The 21,142-nt window shown below is 34.7% G+C and overlaps 2 protein-coding genes across 2 annotated transcripts in view; both read left to right on the top strand.

The window, feature by feature from the left end:
* The first annotated feature begins 2,981 nt into the window (after positions 1-2,981).
* LOC141342811 (uncharacterized) lies at positions 2,982-8,426 on the top strand. Its single transcript, XM_073847365.1, has 7 exons — positions 2,982-3,400; positions 3,793-4,008; positions 5,430-5,546; positions 5,671-5,727; positions 7,392-7,613; positions 7,867-7,986; positions 8,102-8,426. The coding sequence occupies exons 2-7, from the start codon at positions 3,835-3,837 to the stop codon at positions 8,147-8,149; spliced, it is 738 nt and encodes a 245-aa protein (XP_073703466.1). The 5' UTR covers positions 2,982-3,400; positions 3,793-3,834; the 3' UTR covers positions 8,150-8,426.
* A 3,210-nt stretch (positions 8,427-11,636) lies between these two features.
* The window catches only part of LOC141342812 (uncharacterized), a 13,712-nt gene continuing 4,206 nt past the window's right edge, over positions 11,637-21,142 (top strand). Inside the window, exons 1-3 of the mRNA XM_073847366.1 lie at positions 11,637-11,810; positions 14,536-14,652; positions 14,804-14,860. Coding sequence (XP_073703467.1) covers positions 11,637-11,810; positions 14,536-14,652; positions 14,804-14,860 — 348 coding nt within the window. The remainder of the gene's footprint in view (positions 11,811-14,535; positions 14,653-14,803; positions 14,861-21,142) is intronic.

The following is a 21,142-nucleotide window of genomic DNA, read 5'->3' as shown; positions in this document are numbered from 1 at the left end:
TAGAAGCCCTTTATAATGAAACAGCTTAACGTGGTTTAACTTACCTCAACAGCGACCAGGGGAGACCAAACTTCTGTCAAATTTTACTTATAATAAATACTTTCTGCTGTCAAAAGAACGAGCTCTTAATATTCAGCATATAAAGTAATCGCCCCCCAGGGAAGTCCATTAAAAAAACGCTTTAATGTGGCTTAATGGAGCTGAACGAATTTTGGTCAAACGTTACATATAATAAACACTGACACTGCAAGTATTTATTATGTAACATCAGAAATTTGGTTTTAAGATACGTTAAACCACGTTAAGTTATTTATCTATGGGGGACGCTTAACGTGATATATTCTCTTTTTATGCTGAATGAGATCTCGTATTTTGACAGCAGCAAGTGTTTATTATATGTAACTTTTGACCAAAATTGTTTTTTTGCCGGTCGTTGTTCAGCTCCATTAAGCCACATTAAAGCGTTTCTTAAATGGACTTCTATGGGGGGCGATTACTTTATATGCTGAATATTAAGAGCTCGTTCTTTTGACAGCATAAAGTATTTATTATAAGTAAAATTTGACAGAAGTTTGGTCTTCCCTGGTCGCTGTTGAGGTAAGTTAAACCACGTTAAGCTGTTTCCTTATAATGGGCTTCTATGGGGGAGAAAACGCTTAACGTGATATTCTTCACTTTACCTGTGGAATAAGGACTCGTTCTTTTGATAGTAGTTAGTGTTTGTTCCAAGTAAGGTTTGACACAAATTTAGGGTTTCCTGGTCGTTTTTTACGTACGTTAAGCCACGTTAAGCGTTTTTCACGTTAAGCGTTTTAGAACGTCCCCTTTCACAGACTTTCACATAAATGTACTCTCCTGGTGGAATGACCTGCCAAAAGTCCTTAGCCATCTTCAAGAATTGGATAAAAACACATCTCGCCCATCTTTATTTGATTTGACTTATACTCTATTCATTTACTTACTGCAGTAACACTATGTTCTTTTTGTATTATTTGTTCTATTTATTTATTAAACAATTAACAAAATGGCAAAAAGAAGGCCTCTAACACTTACTTGCTTTTTCATTTTTATTCTATTTTCTTTTTATTTATTATATAATTTAAAAAAAACTTGTCATAGCACTTGCATGTTATTGCTCTTTTGTTGATTTTGATTTGCTTCCATTGTCCTCTTTTTTAAGTCACTTTGGATAAAAGCATCTGCTAAATGTACATGTAAATGTAAATATGTTTGTGTACTGTGTATATTTATTATGTATATATAAATACACAAACATACATGTATATTTTAAGAGAAAATATGCTTGATTTATATGTTATGTTTGCATACTATATGTAAAAATTCAAGGCATTAAGGTTTGCGTACAAAACCACCACTGGCTCTGCACCCCTTTATCTAAATTCATTGCTTCAGATTTATGTGCCCTCTAAAGCTTGCGTTCTGCAAGTGAATGGCACATTATTGTGCCATCCCAAAGAGGCACAAAATCACTTTCACAGACTTTCACATTAAATGTACCCTCCTGGTGGAATGACCTGGCAAAAAGTTCTTAGCCATCTTCAAGAATTGGTTAAAAACACATCTCTTCCATTTTTATTTGGCTATGAACATTTGACTTATACTCTATACATTTACTTACTGCTTGTTTTCTTAAAAAAAAAGAACACTATCTCTGTTCTTTTTATGTTCCATATTTGTATATATTCTATACACCTAACACTAACTTGCTTTTTAATTTTTATTCTATTTTCTTTTTATTTTTTATATAATTAAAAAAACCTTGTCATAGCACTTGCATGTTATTGCTCTTTTGTTGATTTTGATTGGCTTCCATTGTCCTCTTTTGTAAGTCGCTTTGGATAAGAGTCTGCTAAATGTCTAAATGTAAATATGTTTGTGTACTGTGAATACTTATATGTATAAATAAATACACAAACATACATGTATATATTAAGAGAGAATATGCTAGATTTATATGTAAAATATTTAGATATAATATAAATTATATACAAGTGTTTACATTCAAATACATACAAATATTTTTGAAAAAAAAAATATATATATACATATGTGTGTGTGTGTGTGTGTGTGTGTGTGTGTGTGTGTGTGTGTGTGTGTGTGTGTGTGTACCTGGTATTCATCACGTTGTGGGGACCAAATGTCCCCACAAGGATAGGAATACCAGTAGATTTTGACCTTGTGGGGACATTTCTCAGGTCCCCATGAGGAAACAGGCTTATAAATCATGCACAATGAGTTTTTTTGAGGAAGTAAAAGTTTGCACAATCTCCTGTGAGGGCTAGGTTTAGGTGTAGGGTAGGGTTAGGGCGATAGAAAGTACGGTTTGTACAGTATAAAAACCATTACGCCTATGGAATGTCCCCATAAAACATGTAAACCCAACATGTGTGTGTGTGTGTATTTATATACACATGAATCAATTAACTGTGACTAATTGCTTTGCAGCTCTAATTAATTTTTTCATGAATTTCTGTTAATATTTCTCATTTAGGGTCAAGTTTTGGTGCATAGGTGTGTTTTGGAAAGTCTGTACAAATTTTGTTGTGACCTATGTTGGGATCAAATTGATTCCCCCATCCACTGACATGCAATTAACAAAAAACAAAAAAACATCAGCATTATATAAAACAGAATATCTTTATTGAAGCTTCTGAACTACATGACAACAGTTTTATCCTTAAGAGGGTTTGTGAACCAGATATAACATAAAGGCAGGGGAAGTACTAATAGCAGTAAATGCGTTTACACTAAGTACAAATTATGTTCTATTTATACTAGTAGTTATTTGTGTAAGTGATTACAAATACTCATGACATTTTATTTATTTACTTCATATTTTGGAGAGTTAAAACATGAGCTAAGGCTGATCTGCACGATGGAAAATATTGTTTTGGTGCAGATAGAACTACATAAAATACTACGCATTAAGAATTGGCTATACCTTAACACGTTTATAGCCAAATAATTTGTTAATAATTTTTTGACCTTTTAAAAACATCATATGTAGGCCTATATGAACCAATTTCGCTCTACTACAGTAATACAAATATACAAAGATAGATGGCGCTGTTTACATGTCTACAGTAGTCCATTAATTATAGAAGCCACATTTTAGATTCAACTTGGTTGAAACCTTTTCAAATCTTTCTTTCATATGATTTTCAACACTGTGGAGTGAAGGTAAGTAACATTAGTTACTATTAACTAAAATACTAAACAGTAATTCAAGTCATGAACAACATTCCTTACAGTTATTTGTTTACAGTTTATGAGGAAGTCACTGCCAGGAAAAATCAAAACTCCACCCTCAAAAAAAAAAAAAAAAACCCACAGAGTCTTTTCATTTTTACTCATCTGTACTGCGACTCAGACGTACAAGGTAAGTTTAAGTTAACACAATGTTTCGTAAGATTAAAATTAATAATTGAATATAGTTAACAACAAAACAAAAGTAAAAGAGAATTTTAAAAAAACATTAAAGATAATGAACAAACTGTGGTTAAACATCCTGCACCACAACTTCCTTATAAAAAACATAATAGTGCAGGTGTATTTTTCCACTGCTCTTTCATGTAGGCACCTACATAAAAAACGTTTATATAGGCAACAAATGCTGTTTTAATAATCAAACATATTGTGAATTTTTTTGAGTCTACTTAAAGTGTTAAGTTCTTTTTTTCTTCCTGATATTATGATATGTACTTGAAAACCGGTTCTCCTGCAATAGTGATCATTTGCTGTTCTTTTTTATTTCATGCTGTTAACAAACAGGTTTGGCCATTGTTACCTACTGCATCTGTTCAGCGCTGAAGCATGTCTCTGACAGTGTCTCAGGGTCAAGGTTTGACGGTCATCACCGTCTCCTCAAACCCAAAGAGCAAATGGCCCGTACTGTGTCAGATTCTGGGTTTTCTGTGCTGCAGTCCAGTGTGTTCTGTATCTCAGGGTATGAAAGGAAAGCTGAAGGATGTCCACACAGCTTTCGGAGTGAGTCTGACATTTATATTAATTTCGAAATACTTTTTAATATTTTCAGGTCTTGTGATTTTCAAATACTTAGAATAGTTTTTTGGATAGAAAAACCCCTGAGTTAGATTATGTTAGTACAATGAATTAAAAACTTTTTAAAAACACCTGGAGCCGCTAAAAGGACATGGTGTTGGTAAAATGGGAAAAAAATGTATTTCAATACTTTTGCATGCACTTTCTAAACTGTTTTTCACAGTGTTTACTTACCAAACTTTTGTGTTCACCTAAGAAACTTTGACACAATCAAGGGTTTTTTCTCTCAATTCTGAATTTTTTATCACAGTTCAGTTTTTAGTTTATATCTGCAAGTTTACACTGCAAAATGTTTTCTTACTTAGACTTTTTTGTCTTGTTTGCAGCCAACATATCTAAAAATTCTTAAATCAAGAAGGATTTTCTAGACAAGTAAAATGATGTTCTTGTTTTCAGAAAAAAACAAAGTCAAAATTAAGTGAACAAGCAAAAAATCTTATTTCAAACAGAAAATAAGATTATTATTCTTACCCCATTGACAGGTTATTTTTGCTTGTTTTATAATTTTCAATAATTTTTACTTTACTTTAAGAATTTTGGCTGAAAACAAGACAAAACATCTAAGTAAGAAAAGCATTTTTTGCTGTGTATATCTTGCAATTAATTTTTTCTTAGAAAAATCTGAATTTTGAGATAAAAGTCACAATTACCTTTTTTATTGTTTATGTTAAAAACCTATGCAATATACCTCACAATTGTGAGGAAATAAGTCTTGTAAGATCTGCAAGAGAAAATGTGGCAATTAATTGTTTGTATTTTCTTTTATTTTGTGGCGTAAACAAAAACAAAAAAAGTCAGAATTGACATAGAACATCAGATTTGTAAGAAAGTCAGAATTCAAAAAGTCAGAGTTTATATTAAGCAATTTATACTTTTTCCTTAGAATTGTGAGGGGAAAAAAAATCAAATTTTGACATAAATTGTGAAGATAAAAAGTCCTAATTACTTTTTGTTCCCTGTTTTATTCCACGGCGGAAAAAATTTGTGATGATTTTTGAGAGGAAAACTTTATTTAGAAGCAAGCGCAAAGTATCTTGGGGGGAATGCAATACTTTTGTGAGAGAACACAAAATTATTGAAATATCTGTGTAGTTTTTGGATTAAAAGTATTAGTTTTGGAAAAATTTCATTGTAGTTGCAATTTTTTTTAGCCTATGCAACTGAATGTCATTTATTAAAAAAATATTAAACTTTTTGTAAACATTGTGCAAATACTTACTTATAACATTAAAATGTTTGCTGTCCACACTGACAGCAAAAATTCGATTGGTTGACTTACAGTGTCATGATTGTACCAACTTTTTGTATTTGTATTTTCCTAACTATATTGTTCTCTTGTGCCATAGGTTGTGCAGATGATAATTGGTGTTCTCAATATTGCTGTGGGTATTGTGTTTACATGCCTCGGGTTTTACTACAACATATTTAGAATAGCCTTTGGACCCTTTTGGATTGGTAGTGTGGTAAGCCAGGTTTAATTTTGATGCTTTTTTATGTTTATAAATCAATTAATATTGTGCAGTGCCTGTAAAAAGAAAAGTATCATTGTTACATTTTTTTATTTAAATTTTTTTTTTATTATTACAGTTCCTTGTAGTTGGAATCTTGTGTATTCTCTCAGCGAAGTTTCCCAGTTCCTGTCTGGTAAGATTCTATCAAAGGCATTTGTGTTTTTGACAGTTCTAGTTTTGTTGGTTTGCTATATATATACATTATACATATACAGTGGTGTAAAAAAGTGTTGGCCCCCTTCCTGATTTTTTTTATTCTTTTGCATGTTTGTCACACTTTAATGTTTCAGATCATCAAACAAATTTAAATAATAACCAAAGATAACACAAATAAACACAACATGCAGTTTATAAATGAAGGTTTTTTTTTTGAAGGGAAAACAACATCCAAACCCACATGGCCCTGTGTGAAAAAGTGTTTGCCCCCCACACCTGAGTTTAGTTTCTGTAGCCACACCCAGGCCTGATTACTGCCACACCTGTTCACAATCAAGAAATCACTTAAATAGGACCTGCCTGACAATGTGAAGTAGACCAAAAGATCCTCAAAAGCTACATATCATGTTGAGATCCAAAGAAATTCAGGAACAAGTGAGAAAGAAAGTAATTGAGATCTATCAGTCCTCGAAAGGGTTATAAAGCTGTTTCTAAAGCTTTGGGACTCCAGCGAACCACAGTGAGAGACATTATCCACAAATGGCGAAAACATGAAACAGTTGTGAATCTTCCCAGGAGTGGCCGGCCGACCAAAATTACCCCAAGAGCGCAGCGACGACTCATCCAAGAGGTCACAAAAGGCATCTAAAGAACTGCAGGCCTCTCTTGCCTCAGTTAAGGTCAGTATTCATGACTCCACCATAAGAAAGAAACTGGGCAAAAACGACCTGCATGGCAGAGTTCCAAGAGGAAAACCGGTGCTGAGCAAAAAGAACATAAAGGCTCGTCTCGGTTTTGCCAGAAAACATCTTGATGATCCCCAAGACTTTTGGGAAAATACTGTGTGGACTGACGAGACAAAAAACTTTTTGGAAAGTGTATGTCCCATTACATCTGGCATAAAAGTAACACAGCATTTCAGAAAAAGAACATTATACCAACAGGAAAATATGGTGGTGGTGTGATGGTCTGGGGCTGTTTTGCTGCTTCTGGACCTGGAAGACTTGCTGTGATAAATGGAACCATGAATTCTGCTGTCTACCAAAAAATCCTGAATGACAATGTCTGGCCATCTGTTCATGACCTCAAGCTGAAGTGAACTTGGACAATGATCCAAAACACACCAGCAAAGCCACCTCTGAATGGCTGAAGAAAAACAAAGTGAAGACTTTGGAGTGGCCTAGTCAAAATCCTGACCTGAATCCTATTGAGATGCTGTGGCATGACCTTAAAAAGGCGGTTTATGCTTGAAAACCCTCCAATGTGGCTGAATTACAACAATTCTGCCAAGATGAGTGGGACAAAATTCCTGCACAGCTCTGTAATAGACTCATTGCAAGTTATCGTAAACGCTTGATTGCAGTTGTTGCTGCTAAGTGTGGCCTAACCAGTTATTATATTTAGGGGGCAAACACATTTTCACACAGAGCCATGTGGGTTTAGATAAAAAACGTCATTCAAAAATGGCATGTTGTGTTTACTTGTGTTATCTTTGATTAATATTTAAATTTGTTTGATGATCTGAAACTTTAAAGTGTGACAAACCTTCAAAAATCAGCAAGGGGGCCGCCTTTTTTCACACCACTGTGTATGTGTGTGTGTGTATATATATATATGTGTTTTTTTTTGTGTGTTTCACAGCTGGTAATCGGGATGATTCTGAATGTAGTCTGTGCTGCCTTCGCTATCACAGCTGTCGTGCTGTATTCAGTGGACCTTGCAATTGATCATACAAATGTATACTGTGACAACTACAATTACTATTATCCAAGTTATAATGACTATGGTAATCGTTATAGAACGCCTACACCTGAAGATATTAGGAAAACTGAGATGTGTCTGTACTACAGGAATCTTAGTGAGGTAAATATCTTTCTATTCTTTAGATGGTGTTAAGACTACCTACTGCATATCAAATCTTTTTCCAAACATACTCACAGTTCAAGTTCTTTTGAGCCTACAAAAAGCAGCATAAAAAGTCATCCATATGATGGGCTTTTTCCCAGGGTTTCTAAATAAAACATGAAAGCTCTTGTGTTTGGATTTAAATGTGTTTGAAAGGCTTTATGGATGATTTTCCTTTAATAACTTGGCACTCTACTCTTTACCCACCCAGATCATCTTCAGAGGACTAGATATCATGATGATAGTGCTATCAGTCCTTCAGCTCTGTGTGAGCATCAGTTTCTGTGTTTTGACTGGAAAAGCTCTGTGCAAGAAGGATGAAGATGCCAAGGTACTGTATCACTAATAATAATCACTATTACCACAATCAATCACTCAAATCTATGGTGATTACAAGAGTTTCAGAGAAATGCTCTGTGTGTTCATGTTTGTTTTTGGTTTTGCAGTCGATGGAGGATCCACTTCTGGAAGATGCCACTGCTGGTTCTGCATGACCAGATAAACACAAAACAAAGTTGTTCTTTGTGCTTGTAATGCAATGGAATTTGGTTACTCAATATTGTGGTGAAATTATTTAAAACAGATCTCCTCCATCTGTAACACAATTAAATTACATGTTTACTTACACATGTTTTTTTACCTTTAAAAAACAAGTGTTATCATTGATCTTTCTCTCTATACATATAACTTAGCGGGTGTTATTTTTCAGTTTTGTTGTTATTTTTGGGACTGCTTATTTAAAAATAAATGCCTGGAGCACTTTGGCATCAACCCGTTTCATGTTTTAATTTTTTAGCTTCACTATTAAGACTTCCTTTGTACAACAATGAAAAAACTAAAACTAATATAGTTATATAATTATATGCAGTTAACAACTGTAAAAGAGACAACTTGTCAACTTCAGAAAAAGGGCCTCAAAGATGTTTTGAACAGTATAAATTTTATTTAGAATTTTTATTCCAAGGACTAATGGACTAAACCATTTGGTACTTAAAGGTAATAAAGAAACTTAAGACAAATAATTGTGCTTTAAAGGTGCCATAGAAGGCATTGATACAATATTTTTAATTGTTCTCTGATATCTACATAGAAGGTAAATGGCACAGAAAAGGGCAAAAATCTCCAGAAACGGTTTTACAAGTCCATTTACAACCCTAGGATTTTTCCCTAGAATGAAATGGTCTGTTATTGCCTTATTTGGAAGGTCCGTAAATATTAATGATGAGCTCTGACCTGATTGGCTGTTTCACAGAACTGCTCATCTCAATAGCTTGCACATGGAGGAAAATATATATTTAATTATGGAGCTCTAGCCACTTTTAATATGCGGTTTGTTGAATCTGCCGTTTTGAATGCACTATCATTTTATTCTCACTATTGTGATTGTATGTGCTCTGTGTAACATTATAATTTACCGATGATTGGTCTATGCAAATGTTGGGGGCGTAACTATTAACGATCGGGACTATTGCATAATAGTCTGTGTTATGTTGGAATTGACCTATTTTTCAGTGGTCTTTTGCAAACACCAGATTTATATATGGTGGTGTTTGAGACTCATGGTATGTCATGTCCATGTACTGAACTGTTATTATTCAACTCTGTCACGGTAAATACAGTATTCCATTCTATGGCACCTTTAACATTAACAAAAAGTTAAACTCTACTTCGCTGTATACACAGGACATACTATATACAGGACACTATAGTTCATTTATAAGTGAGGAAAGCAAAATAAAGTGAGCTGTGACATATACCCAAACATTATTTATACAGTGGGGTATAACTTGTTTTAACTTGTTTTGCTTAAAGGTGCCATAGAATGGAAAACTGTATTTACCTTACCTAGTTGAATAATAACAGTTCTGTACATGGACATGACATACCGTGAGTCTTAAACACCATTGTTTCCTCCTTGTTATATAAATCTGGTGTTTGCAAAAGACGCCAATCATAACATAACACCAACTATGACATTATAGTCAAGATCATTAATAGTTATGCCCCCAACATTTGCATAGAGTCTCATCAGACGTTCTGCAGCTAGGCTATTGTGAAAAACAAAGCGAGGACAATAGCGAAAATGGCAGATCACAGGAATAAATGTTATGTTCCAGGTTGTGCAGGAGATGTTAAGTGCAGGGGTGGGTTGGTGTCTGTATAGGCATGGAAAACAAATAAGGTGTTCTGATAAAATAAGGCGAGCCACTAAAGGGACATGATTAGCTTCTTGCTTGCAGTAGCCTGTTACATTGCAGTACATAAGATTTCACTTACCACATAAACAGTAAGGAGAGATGACTGCACGGACGATGGCGAATGATTTGCAGATTCTGAGCACTGCTGATAGCATCTAAACTTGTCAAATGTGTGGTAAGTATGGTCGCTGTATTATAATGTTACACAGAGCATGTGTGATCACAAATCGCAAAAGTGAAAGAAAAAAGTGATCGTACATTCAAAACGGCAGTTTCAGTGCCCCGCATATTAATAGCGATCCATCTCCATGATTAAATATATATTTTCCTCCATGTGTTTCTTTCCTGCTGTGTGAGCGACTGAAATGAGCTGCTCTGTGAAACAGCCAATCAGAGCAGAGCTCACCATTATTATTCATGAACTTTCCAAATAAACAACTCAATAAACAAATAGGACAACTCCTAGGGTTATAAAAACTTGTAAAACCGTTTCTGGAGAATTTCCGCCCTTACCTAAGCCATACCTTCTATGTAGATATCAGAGAATAATTTAAAATATTGTTTCAATGCATTCTATGGCACCTTTAAGTATTCTTTTTTTAGTTGCTAATGCAAACTTTTTGTGTAAATAAAGATAGTTGTGTAAATATTGTCATACATGAACAATGAATTTTTGGTTGCATCTATTACATACCTTTCTATCAGTTATCTGACTTATCAAGATGAATTTGTTCTGGCACAGTTTAACTCTGAGTTCTTGTCACATTTTATCACCATTTTTGAACTATAGCAAATAAACTGTGATAATGTGAGAAATGTTGTAGGTGTCTGAATAAATTTTGGTTAGGCTGTATATGTAGAATTCAGAAAGCTGCTTTGTGTGTTCATATTTGTTTGTAGTTTTGCAGTCAGTGGAGAATCCCCAACTTAACAAGCTGCTCATGGAAGACAACACTTTCAGTGCTGCATGACAAGATGATCAATAATCAAATTATTAGTTTTGCTTGTAATGGAATGAAATTTTGTCTCTCAGTATTGTAGTGAAATCCTTTAAAGCCAATCTCCTTCCATCTGAAATGCTATACTAATTAAATAAGGGCCAGAATTAATATAAGCTTAATGAATAATATAAAATAAGCATTCATTTACAGGAGTTAAATTTCAGTTTCTCCCTGAAACCCTTTAAAAAATCTTTCTTTTGAATGATTCTCAACATTGCGAAGTAAAGGTAAGTAGCCTGAAATTTTATATTATTAACAATATTGCTTAGATCTTCCGTTACGAAACTGTAATTAAATCATGAACAACATTCCTGTTATACTTGTTTAGAGATTTAAGGAAGTCACTGACAGGAAAAATCAAAAAAAAAAAAGTTGTGCGATCTTCACTCATCTGGACTGAGACTCACAGACGTGCCACACAAGGTGAGTTTAAGTTAACACAGTGTTTCAAGATTATTAAAAACAATTGAATGAATGAAACAAAACATTTAAAAAGACAAGAATGTTAAGGATAATGAATAAACTGGTTAAACTGCCTTCGTCGCCTTAACTACTTTCCTCCTACATGTTGATTTGATAATCATATTGTGTGTAATATTTAATTTAGATTCTATCATAAAAGTAAAAAAAAAAAAAAACATAATTTTGAGTCCATTGATAAAGTTAATTTTTCTCTTAAGTATATGAAGATGAATATATAAAAACTGATTCTGTTTTTCTTGTTTCTTGCAGTCTAAAAGGTTTGGCCATTGTTAACTACCACATCTGTTCAGTGTTGCAGCATGACTCTGACAGTGTCTCAGGGTGAAGGTTTGACGGTCATCACCGTCACCTCAAACCCAAAGAGCAAATGGCCTGTACTCTGTGAGATTCTGGGTTTTCTGTGCTACAATCCAGTGTGTTCTGTATCTCAAGGTATGCAAGGGAAGCTGAAGGATCTCCTCACAGCTCTTGGAGTGAGTCTGACGTTTACATTATTTTTTAAATACCTTTCGGATATTTCCAGGTCTTGTGATTTTTAATACTGTGGATAAAACCTAAAAAAAAAACATTCCATGTAATATGCTTACAATGTTTTTACAACATTTCAGTTTTTAAACACCTACACTCTTAAAAATAAAGGTGCTTCACAATGCCATAGAAGAACCCTTTTTGTTTAAATGGTTCCATGAAGAACCTTTAACATCTTAAGAACCTTTCTGTTTCACAAAAGAAGGTTCTTCAGATTATAAAAGGGAAGAAAGGGATTGTTCTTTAAAGAACCTTTGACTAAATGGTTCTTTATGAAATGAAAAATGGTTCTTCTATGGCATTGCTGTAAAGAACCTTTTAAAGCACCTTTGTTTTTAAGAGTGTACAGTGAGGGAAATAAGTTTCAATGCAGCTATTCACATGAAATTTTGTCACTGGTATTAACTGAGGAAATCTACACAGATAGAGAAATCATAATATTACAATCCAATTAAAAAAGTAATGTATAGTAAAGTGAAACGGCACAGAGAAGAAATTGAACGTAAGCTTTAAGGTGCTTCCTGTATGAACATACTTCAAAATCTTGAATATTCTGGTGGACTTCTTCTGAATGTTGATTATCAGTTTTGTCCACAAATGCCCTGTTGGCTTTACGTTTGACTGAGTCATTCCAAAACTTTATTTTCCGTGTCTCATCCTCATCATTCTGGTAGATGGCAACAGACTTATCTGAAGAATTTTCCAGTACATGGTTCCATTCAGCATTTCTTTATTATTATTATCATTATATGATTTTTGCCAGTACCATGAGAAGAGAAACGACCCCATACCATTATGCTTCCATCTCCAAACTGCTGGTATGGTATTTTTAGGGTCATATGCAGAGCCATTTTTCCTCCAAACATGGCGTGTGGTATTAATGCCAAAACGTTCGCTTTGTTTCGTCTGACCAGACAACATTCTCCTAGTAATTAACAGGCTTGTCCAAATGATTCATACTTCAAACAAGCTTCAACATGCCTTTTCTTCTTCAGTAGAGCCTTCCATAGTTTATTATTTAGAGTTGCCTCCTCCTAGTCTTTCCTTGGCTCTTGGGCAACACTTATGACTAACCTTCTGATCAGAAATCTTGCAAGAAGCTCTTGCCCATGGTGGATTGATAGTGGATTGATGTTCCTTTTGCTTGTGGATGCTTGCAATGGTGCTTACAGGAAACTTTACAGTAGTAGTTGTGAAATCCATTGTTATTCAGTGCTTTTGTTACAGTGAGTAAAAAAATTATTTGATCACCTGCTGATTTTGAACTTTTGCCCACTGACCAGAAATTCTATCTATAATTTAATATCAGTCTATAATTTAATGGTAGGTTCATTTGAACAGTAAGATACAGAATAACAACAAAGAAATCCAGACAAATGCATTTCAAAAAAGTTATAAATTTATTTGCATTTTAATGAGCGAAATAAGTATTTGACCCCCCAAAATTGCAAAACATGACTTAGTTCTTGGTGGAAAAACCCTTGTTGGCAATCACAGAGGTCAGATGTTTCTTGTAGTTGGCCACCAGGTTTGCACACATCTCAGGAGGGATTTTGTCCCACTCCTCTTTGCAGATCCTCTCCAAGTCATTAAGATTTCGAGGCTGATGTTTGGCAACTCTAACCTTCAGCTCCCTCCACAGATTTTCTATGGGATTAAGGTCTGGAGACTGGCTAGGCCACTCCAGAATCTTAATGTGCTTCTTCTTGAGCCACTCCTTTGTCGCCTTGGCCGTGTGTTTTGGGTCATTGTCATGCTGGAATACCCTTCCACAACCCATTTTCATTGTCCATTGTCCCTTTGATACGGTGCAGTCGTCCTGTCTCCTGACGATAAAAACACCCCCAAAGCATAATGTTTCCACCTTCATGTTTGACGGTGGGGATGGTGTTCTCGGGGTCATAGGCAGCATCCCACCTCCTCCAAACACAGCAAGTTGTTGCCAAAGAGCTCGATTTTGGTTTCATCTGACCACAACACTTTCCCCCGTTCTCCTCTGAATCATTCATATGTTCATTGGGCCTGTACATGTGCTTTCTTGGGGACCTTGCGGGCTCTGCAGGATTTCAGTCCTTCACAGCGTAGTGTGTTACCAATTGTTTTCTTGGAGACTATGGTCCCAGCTGTCTCGAGAGCATTGACAAGATCCTCCCAAGTAGTTTTGGGCTGATTCCTTACCATTCTCATGATCATTAAAACTCCACAAGGTGAGATCTTGCATGGAGCCCCAGACCGAGAGAGATTGACAGTTATTTTGTGTTTCTTCCATTTTCAAATAATGGCACCAACTGTTGTCACCTTCTCACCAAGCTGCTTGGCGATGGTCTTGTAGCCCATTCCAGCCTTGTGTAGGTCTACAATCTTGTCCCCGACATCCTTGGACAGCTCTTTGATCTTGGCAGTGGTGGAGAGTTTGGAATTAGATTGATTGATTGCTTCTGCGGAAAGGTGTCTTTTATACCCTTTAAGAGAGTGATCCTAATCTCCTGCTTAAGACACCTGTGAACTAAAAATCTTGCTGATTGATAGAGGATCTTATTAAAATGCAAATCATTGCAGCCATTTATGACCAAAACATTTTGACAAATTTGTGTGTTTTTTCTCCATTGAAGCACAAATGCCATTGTGTCAACTTGGTATTTTCTTAACTGTTGTTCTCTTGTTCCATAGATTGTGCAGATGTGTATTGGTGTCCTCAATATTGCAGTGGGGATTTTGTTTACATGCGCCAGGTTTTACTTTAGCATGTATGCAACAGCCCAAGGTCCCTTTTGGCTCGGAAGTGTGGTAAGACTTAGGTCTATTTTGATCTTCTTTTATGTTTCTTAATCATGTAGTGCAATGCATGTCAAAAAGTAACATGCTTTTTATATGTTAAAAATCTGAAAAACAAAAGAATGCACATACGTGTTTGTTTGTTTTCTTTTGCTTATTATAGTTACTTTTATCTGGAATTGTGTGTATTCTTGCTGTCAAGTTTCCCACTTCTTCTCTGGTAAGTGTCTTTTAAAGACATTTGTGTTTTTGACAAGGTCAAAAGAGGTCCAATTGCAGTTTTGCAAGTTTTTTTCCATACATACACTCACGTACAATTATGTTTTATATTGTTTGTTTTACAGATGATAATGGGGATGACCATAAATGGAGTCAATTTTGCATTGGCTTTCATAACTTTTGTGGTGTATGCAGTGGACCTTGCAAATGGTGAAAATGACTATAGAGGAACCTGCGATTATTATTCACGTCATGATTATGGTTATGGAACGCCTTCCCCTGATGAAAGAAGGAGAATAGAGATTTGTCTGAAGAATGAGGTAACGATTCTTTTTATTTTATTAAGATGGTGTAAAACTACTGCATATTAAATCTCCTTCTAAACATACTCACAGTTTAAGAAATAGTTCCTTTTCAAAAAGCACCACAAAAAGTCGTGCATATGATTTGCTTAATTATAGGTTTTCTCAAAAGGGACAGGGAAAACATAAAGGGGAGCTGTTGTGTTTTATTGATTTAAATGTCTTACAGGCTTTATGCATGATTTTCCTTTGAATAAGTTGACACTCTTCTCTTTACCCACCTGTAGATTATCAAGAGGGGACTAGACATTATGATGATAATGTTGATGGTCCTTCAGCTCTGTGTGACGATCAGTTTCTGTGTTTTGAATAGAAAGGTTTTGTTTAAAGATGTAAAGGTACTGTATCATCAGCACAATTACAACAATCAATCAGTCAAATCCACTGTAATCATGATAGTGTCAGTGAACAGCTCTGTCTTTTAATGTTTGATTGCAGTCGGTGGAGGTTCCAGAACTTCACAAGCCACTCCTGGAAGACGCCACTGCTGGAGAGACATGAAAAGTCCGTTGTGAAATTATTTAAAGCAGATCTCCTCCATTTGCAACACTGTAGTAATGAATTATATGTTTAATTAGGGGCAAGTTGAATAGGCACCTATTGTATCAGTTAATGTTCTTTTTAGAGTCAAAACCCCAAAGGTGCATAGGCAACTATTATATCCCTTAATGTCCGTTATCTTTTTCCACTCTAAAAGTCAAAAGCAGCCAACTGAACCATATATGGTAAAAAGTGGTGAAATTTGGCACAAACATACAGAACATTTTCAACTATAATCACAGCAAATTTGGAGTCTCTAACTCAAACCCTCTAGCGCCTCCACTTTTCCAAATATGCACTTATGTTTGTGCAAACTCTTTAAATTTTTTCTTCCGATTCCAATTTGCACAAAAATTCAATATTAGCGTCTTCAGACCATGTCAGTTACCAAGTTGATCAGTCAGACTGTTTCTGAATAACATGTGAACAAATTTTTAGAGCTTGCCAAAGTGAACTGTGAAGGCAGTGCCATCTTGTGTTTAAAAAATTATATCCAAATTTTAAGAATGATAATAGCTTTTGATTAGTTCTGCCTATATTGTCATGGGTTTGATCTTAATAGATTCCTTGGGTCATGCTGAGAACATTTATGCCATATGATACCAATTATGCCATAATCAGCCAAATTTCCTGTTTACTGTTTTTTTTTTCAAACTCCTCCTAGAATATTGGTCCGATTTTTACTAATTAGACTCAGAATCATCTTCATTTATGAATTTTGTGTCAGTAGACGAACCAGTTTTTTTTTAATGCATCAATAAATTTGCTGGCATGATTCTAAAGTGCATCTGAGGCTGTTTCTCTGCAAAGCTTTGACATATTGCCACTAAACGTCACACCAAACACATGGTGTCAGTTTGATAACAGCACCACCAATTGGTTGAAAGTGATGAACCGTTACATCATTTTACTAATGGTTCTACTTTTCAGCCATTAGACTAAAATCACCTTAAAATGCATTTAATTACACATTGCTGCAGTTGGTCTGATGCTTGCTGCCATACTTGCTTCTGTAGTGCTTGGCCCGGTATTGCTACCCGCAGCTATGTTTACAAACACTTATTTCCATTTACAAAAGTGGTGTTACCGAAAAGTGGTGTTGATTTTTATGTGTTACAGACCCTGGGTGTTACCTTGTATTAGCCTTTTCAATTTTGTTGTGACTGCTTTTGTTTAAATAAATGACTAGAACAAAGTGTTTACAAAAGTCGTTCTCCTGTTCAGGCGATATCACTTTTAGCATAGCTTAGCATAAATCTTTGAATCCTATAAGACCGATATAGCATAGGAGAACGGTTGAATTGATTTCAAAATGGTAAAACTCAACTTATTAACACTTTACAAGGCATAAATAGTCCTCACTTTAGATGAGCTCACAAAAACCATTAACTGACAGCTAGTAAATGTTTTATAACTGCCTGAATTAATTATGAGTTACAGTAGGAATATGTGTTATTAAAGCATTTATTATCACTCTGACTAACTGTTAACATATGTCTGAATAATAAGATGTATAAATGTGCATTCAAATAGTTTATTAACACTTTCTAAATTATCTCATGAACCACTTACAACTACTAACTAACCGTTTGTAAATAATGTAATGCTTAATTTAGAAATGATTAACTGATCCTTAATAAAGTATGAAAATACAATTAAGCATATTGTACAGATCCTTATAAAACAAGAATAAAGCATATATAGCTGTATTTATAAACTGCTTACAAATGTCTATTAATATAGGAATAATGCTTTATAAATGATTAATAGTGTGTAGTTATTATAAAGTGTTACCCAAGATTATTTTTCTTACCCCATTGGCAGATTATTTTGCTTGTTTCAAGCAAAAATACACTTTTTTTTTTTGAAAACAAGAAAATATTTTTTAATTGTCTAGAAAATCCTTCTTGATTTAAGAATTTTTTTATATTTTGGCTGGATACAACTACAAAAACTACAAAAGCATTTTTTGCAGTGCAGGAACATTTTGTAGTAGATGCAATTTATTCCATTCAAATCAAAAGTCTTTTTCACCAAAAAGCAGAAGGAAAAAAGTTATTGAGAATTAAACACTACATTGCTTAGAAAATGACACTACACTGTTTTCAGTTCAACCAACTAGACTGTGACAATTTACTCTTTGTATTGAATGAAGGTGTAAAATAAGGCACGCCAGGTTTAACATAAATATTATTCAAAGTGGATTGCAGAAAAATTAATTATGAAGAAATGGTAATCATAAAAAGTTTCATAAGATATAAAATCAACAATGTTTTTAATTCAACTTAAAAACTGATGACAAGAATACTTAGTTGTGGATGTGAGATCTTTTTATGCTGTGTTGTGGCTTAATATTTTATAATATCAGTAGTGTTTATTATGTCTTCAGTTACACCCTGACTATAGACTCTGGTTCTTTAAATTTCAAGAGGAACAAAAAGGAAACATGAGATTCAATGCAGGTACAAAACAGCTCCACCTTCAACAGATCAGAATCAGATCATAGTCAATCTTCAGTTTGCGCTCAAAAATACTCATAAGGTGAGTATGAGTTTACTGTGTTTCTTAAAATCTTGTTTGTCAAAGGGAAACAAAATGTTAGGAATTTATGTAACTGTCATTTGGGCCATTGAGGTTTTCTGGTGTATGAGCCTTACTTGTTTCTCTTGTTTTTATCTTGTGGGAAGGTTGAAGTCCATCACTTCCATCTGCAGCATGTCTCTGACAGTGTCTCATGATGAAGGAATAATGGTCATCACCGTCACCTTGAACCCAAAGAGCATTACAAGTCATTGCTGGAAAGGGATCAAATACACAAAAATGCTGAAAAAACAAAGAATTTGTGGGCCCTGAAGGATTTTTCTGAAGAACAGCAGGCAGTTTTACTGTTCAGGGAAAACAAGGGACTCATCAACTCCCACTAAACAGCAAAAACAAATCAAACAAACAAACTAAAAACACACAGCTGTGGATCATCCAGGAAATGACACAGTATTAAGATTCAAGAGTAGGCCTATGTAAACATGGTCATTTTTTTTTTTTTTATCAATTCAATTCGTGAATATCTTTTTTGGTGAAATATCTTCAGGTCAGTACTAAAAAAACAGTAACATGGATTTTGCATGATCCCTCTTATTTTGTTCAAATAATTACCATTTTGCAGATTCCGAAAGGGAGTTATAAACTTTTGACCTCAACTGTAGATAACCATTAGGATAAGTATAGTTTTTCAAAAAAAAGTATCTTCTTCTAAAACATAAAACAGAGATTGATTTCATTAAAATCCTTATGATTATCTAATAGCAGCTGATGATAACCAAGTTAAAATTACAATATGGAAAATAAGAATTTGTAGATTTAAAAAAAAAATAGAAAACATGCCTAAAAGTTTTTGTGTGGGTTTATACTCTTTAAGTAACTTAATAAATCCAATTAGGCAATGATGCCTAATGAACCTCTGACTGCACAGGCAAAACATTCAAAGCAAGTTCTGCAATAAAAAAAGCCTTGAATCATGGGCAACAACGCCATCTGCTGCCTCATAAGAATTACAACAACCGTTAAGCCTGGAAATTTAATGCATTTATTTTTAAATTGCAATAAATAAATCTAAATAGAGATTTTTTTTTTCTCTCAGATGAGAGGGAAAAAATGTAGCCTATATGACCGCGATAGCCTTCTCCTGCAAGAGAACGCAAAGGTTTTGCTGGAAACACAAAACACTGAAATATATTTCCCCCTCTTTCTTTTCCATCACCATGTCTATTCAGAGGCGCTATCAAAAGTTCAAAGAATAACCCAAAAAGTACAGTGTAGCCTACACTCTTCGAAATTCAACCAATCATCGGAAAACCAAACCAACCACTGTCAACGTACTTGGAAAGTTTAGACCCGCAGCGGAACTTTCAAATGATTGTTACAGAAAGTGAATCTTCGATCATGTGATTTTTTTTCACACAGTGCGGAGCTTCATTGAAAACTGCGCTGCCTACTTCATTCATGAGCCTCTGTTTCATACATGTAAGATTGTCTTTAATGTTGTGGCTTTATTTTTGTTTACAGTGTCAACAGTGTGTCTTATGTCTTAAATGATATCCTAACTACACTTGTGTTTTTTGTATTTCAAGTTAAACAAGGAACTATGAAATTTAATCATTGACAGGAATCAGGCAGGGACAAAATAGCTCCACCTTCAACACATCAGGAAAGAAATGATCTCGCAGTTTGGACTGTAAAATACATACAGTTACTCATAAGGTGAGTCTAAATAAAGATAGCGTACTAATAAAAAATTAAAAACAATTTTAAAAGTAAATAAAAAAGGTGTAACGAGAACTTTTTTATACAGATAGTAAACGTGCGCAGGTAAGTGTTTACTTCCTCTTACAGAAACGATGCCGTCGATGAGAGACAGTCAGCAATGTTGTTTCAATAATTATGCATTTTATAAAACTGTATATTATAACTGTCATATGAAAAATATTTCCCACATTGTGGTTTTCTGATGCATGAGCTACTTGTATGAAGGTATTTTTGGTGCAAAACTACTGAACACATGTGCGAGCGGAATTTGTAGCTGTAGAGCATACCCACACATGTGTATCAATAAATTTGAAGTCACAGAGAAAAATTTTTTAGGAGTTGTAAACTTGTAGATTTTTTTCCTCTCCTACAAACACAACACAACAGTTACACCTTCACACATTCTTCACTGCAGGTGCACAAATCCGATTCTACGAATCACACATGAAGAAACTCGTACGCTCACATTTTTTGTACAGTTGCTGCAGTGAATATGGTGCAAAACGCATTCGCACACCCGTATCAAAAATGTGAAGTCACGGACAAATTTTACACACCCGCAAATTAATATGTGAATCCATACAATGAGAGTTGCAAACTTGTAGAATATCTGATCACAAATGCATTACTTTTCTTGGATAGTTTTCTAACATAATCGCAAGTCCAATTACTACAACTGCTTGAATCTGCTGCTACGAGTCTCAAACGCAGATTTTTCGCCTTCAAATGACAAGTTCCGCGCGCTCTCACTTTTGCACCATATACTCCGTGAAATGTGGAGCAAAAGTGATTTGTGCATCTGTGAGGCAGCGGCAGGCAGGCCCTGTTCAGAGAGCAGAGAATTTCGGCCAATCACCGCGCTGGCGATGTGAAGGACCAATAAAGGTATGCTTTTTTCTTATCTCCCCCCTGCAATCATTCACCGTTATACATTTGTTTAAGTAGTTTTAATATGTGCGCTGGTCGTCTAAGTTGGTAATCATTGTTTCTTAGTTGGGTTAATTAGCCTTTATTATTTCCTAACGTATCTGTACTGTTAAGTTTGCTATTCAATCGTCTCATAATTAAAGATACTCTCA

This window comes from Garra rufa, chromosome 9 (genome assembly GCF_049309525.1).
Source record: "Garra rufa chromosome 9, GarRuf1.0, whole genome shotgun sequence".
In the NCBI taxonomy this organism is placed as follows: domain Eukaryota; kingdom Metazoa; phylum Chordata; class Actinopteri; order Cypriniformes; family Cyprinidae; genus Garra; species Garra rufa.
This window is presented reverse-complemented; position numbering and strand designations above follow the sequence as displayed.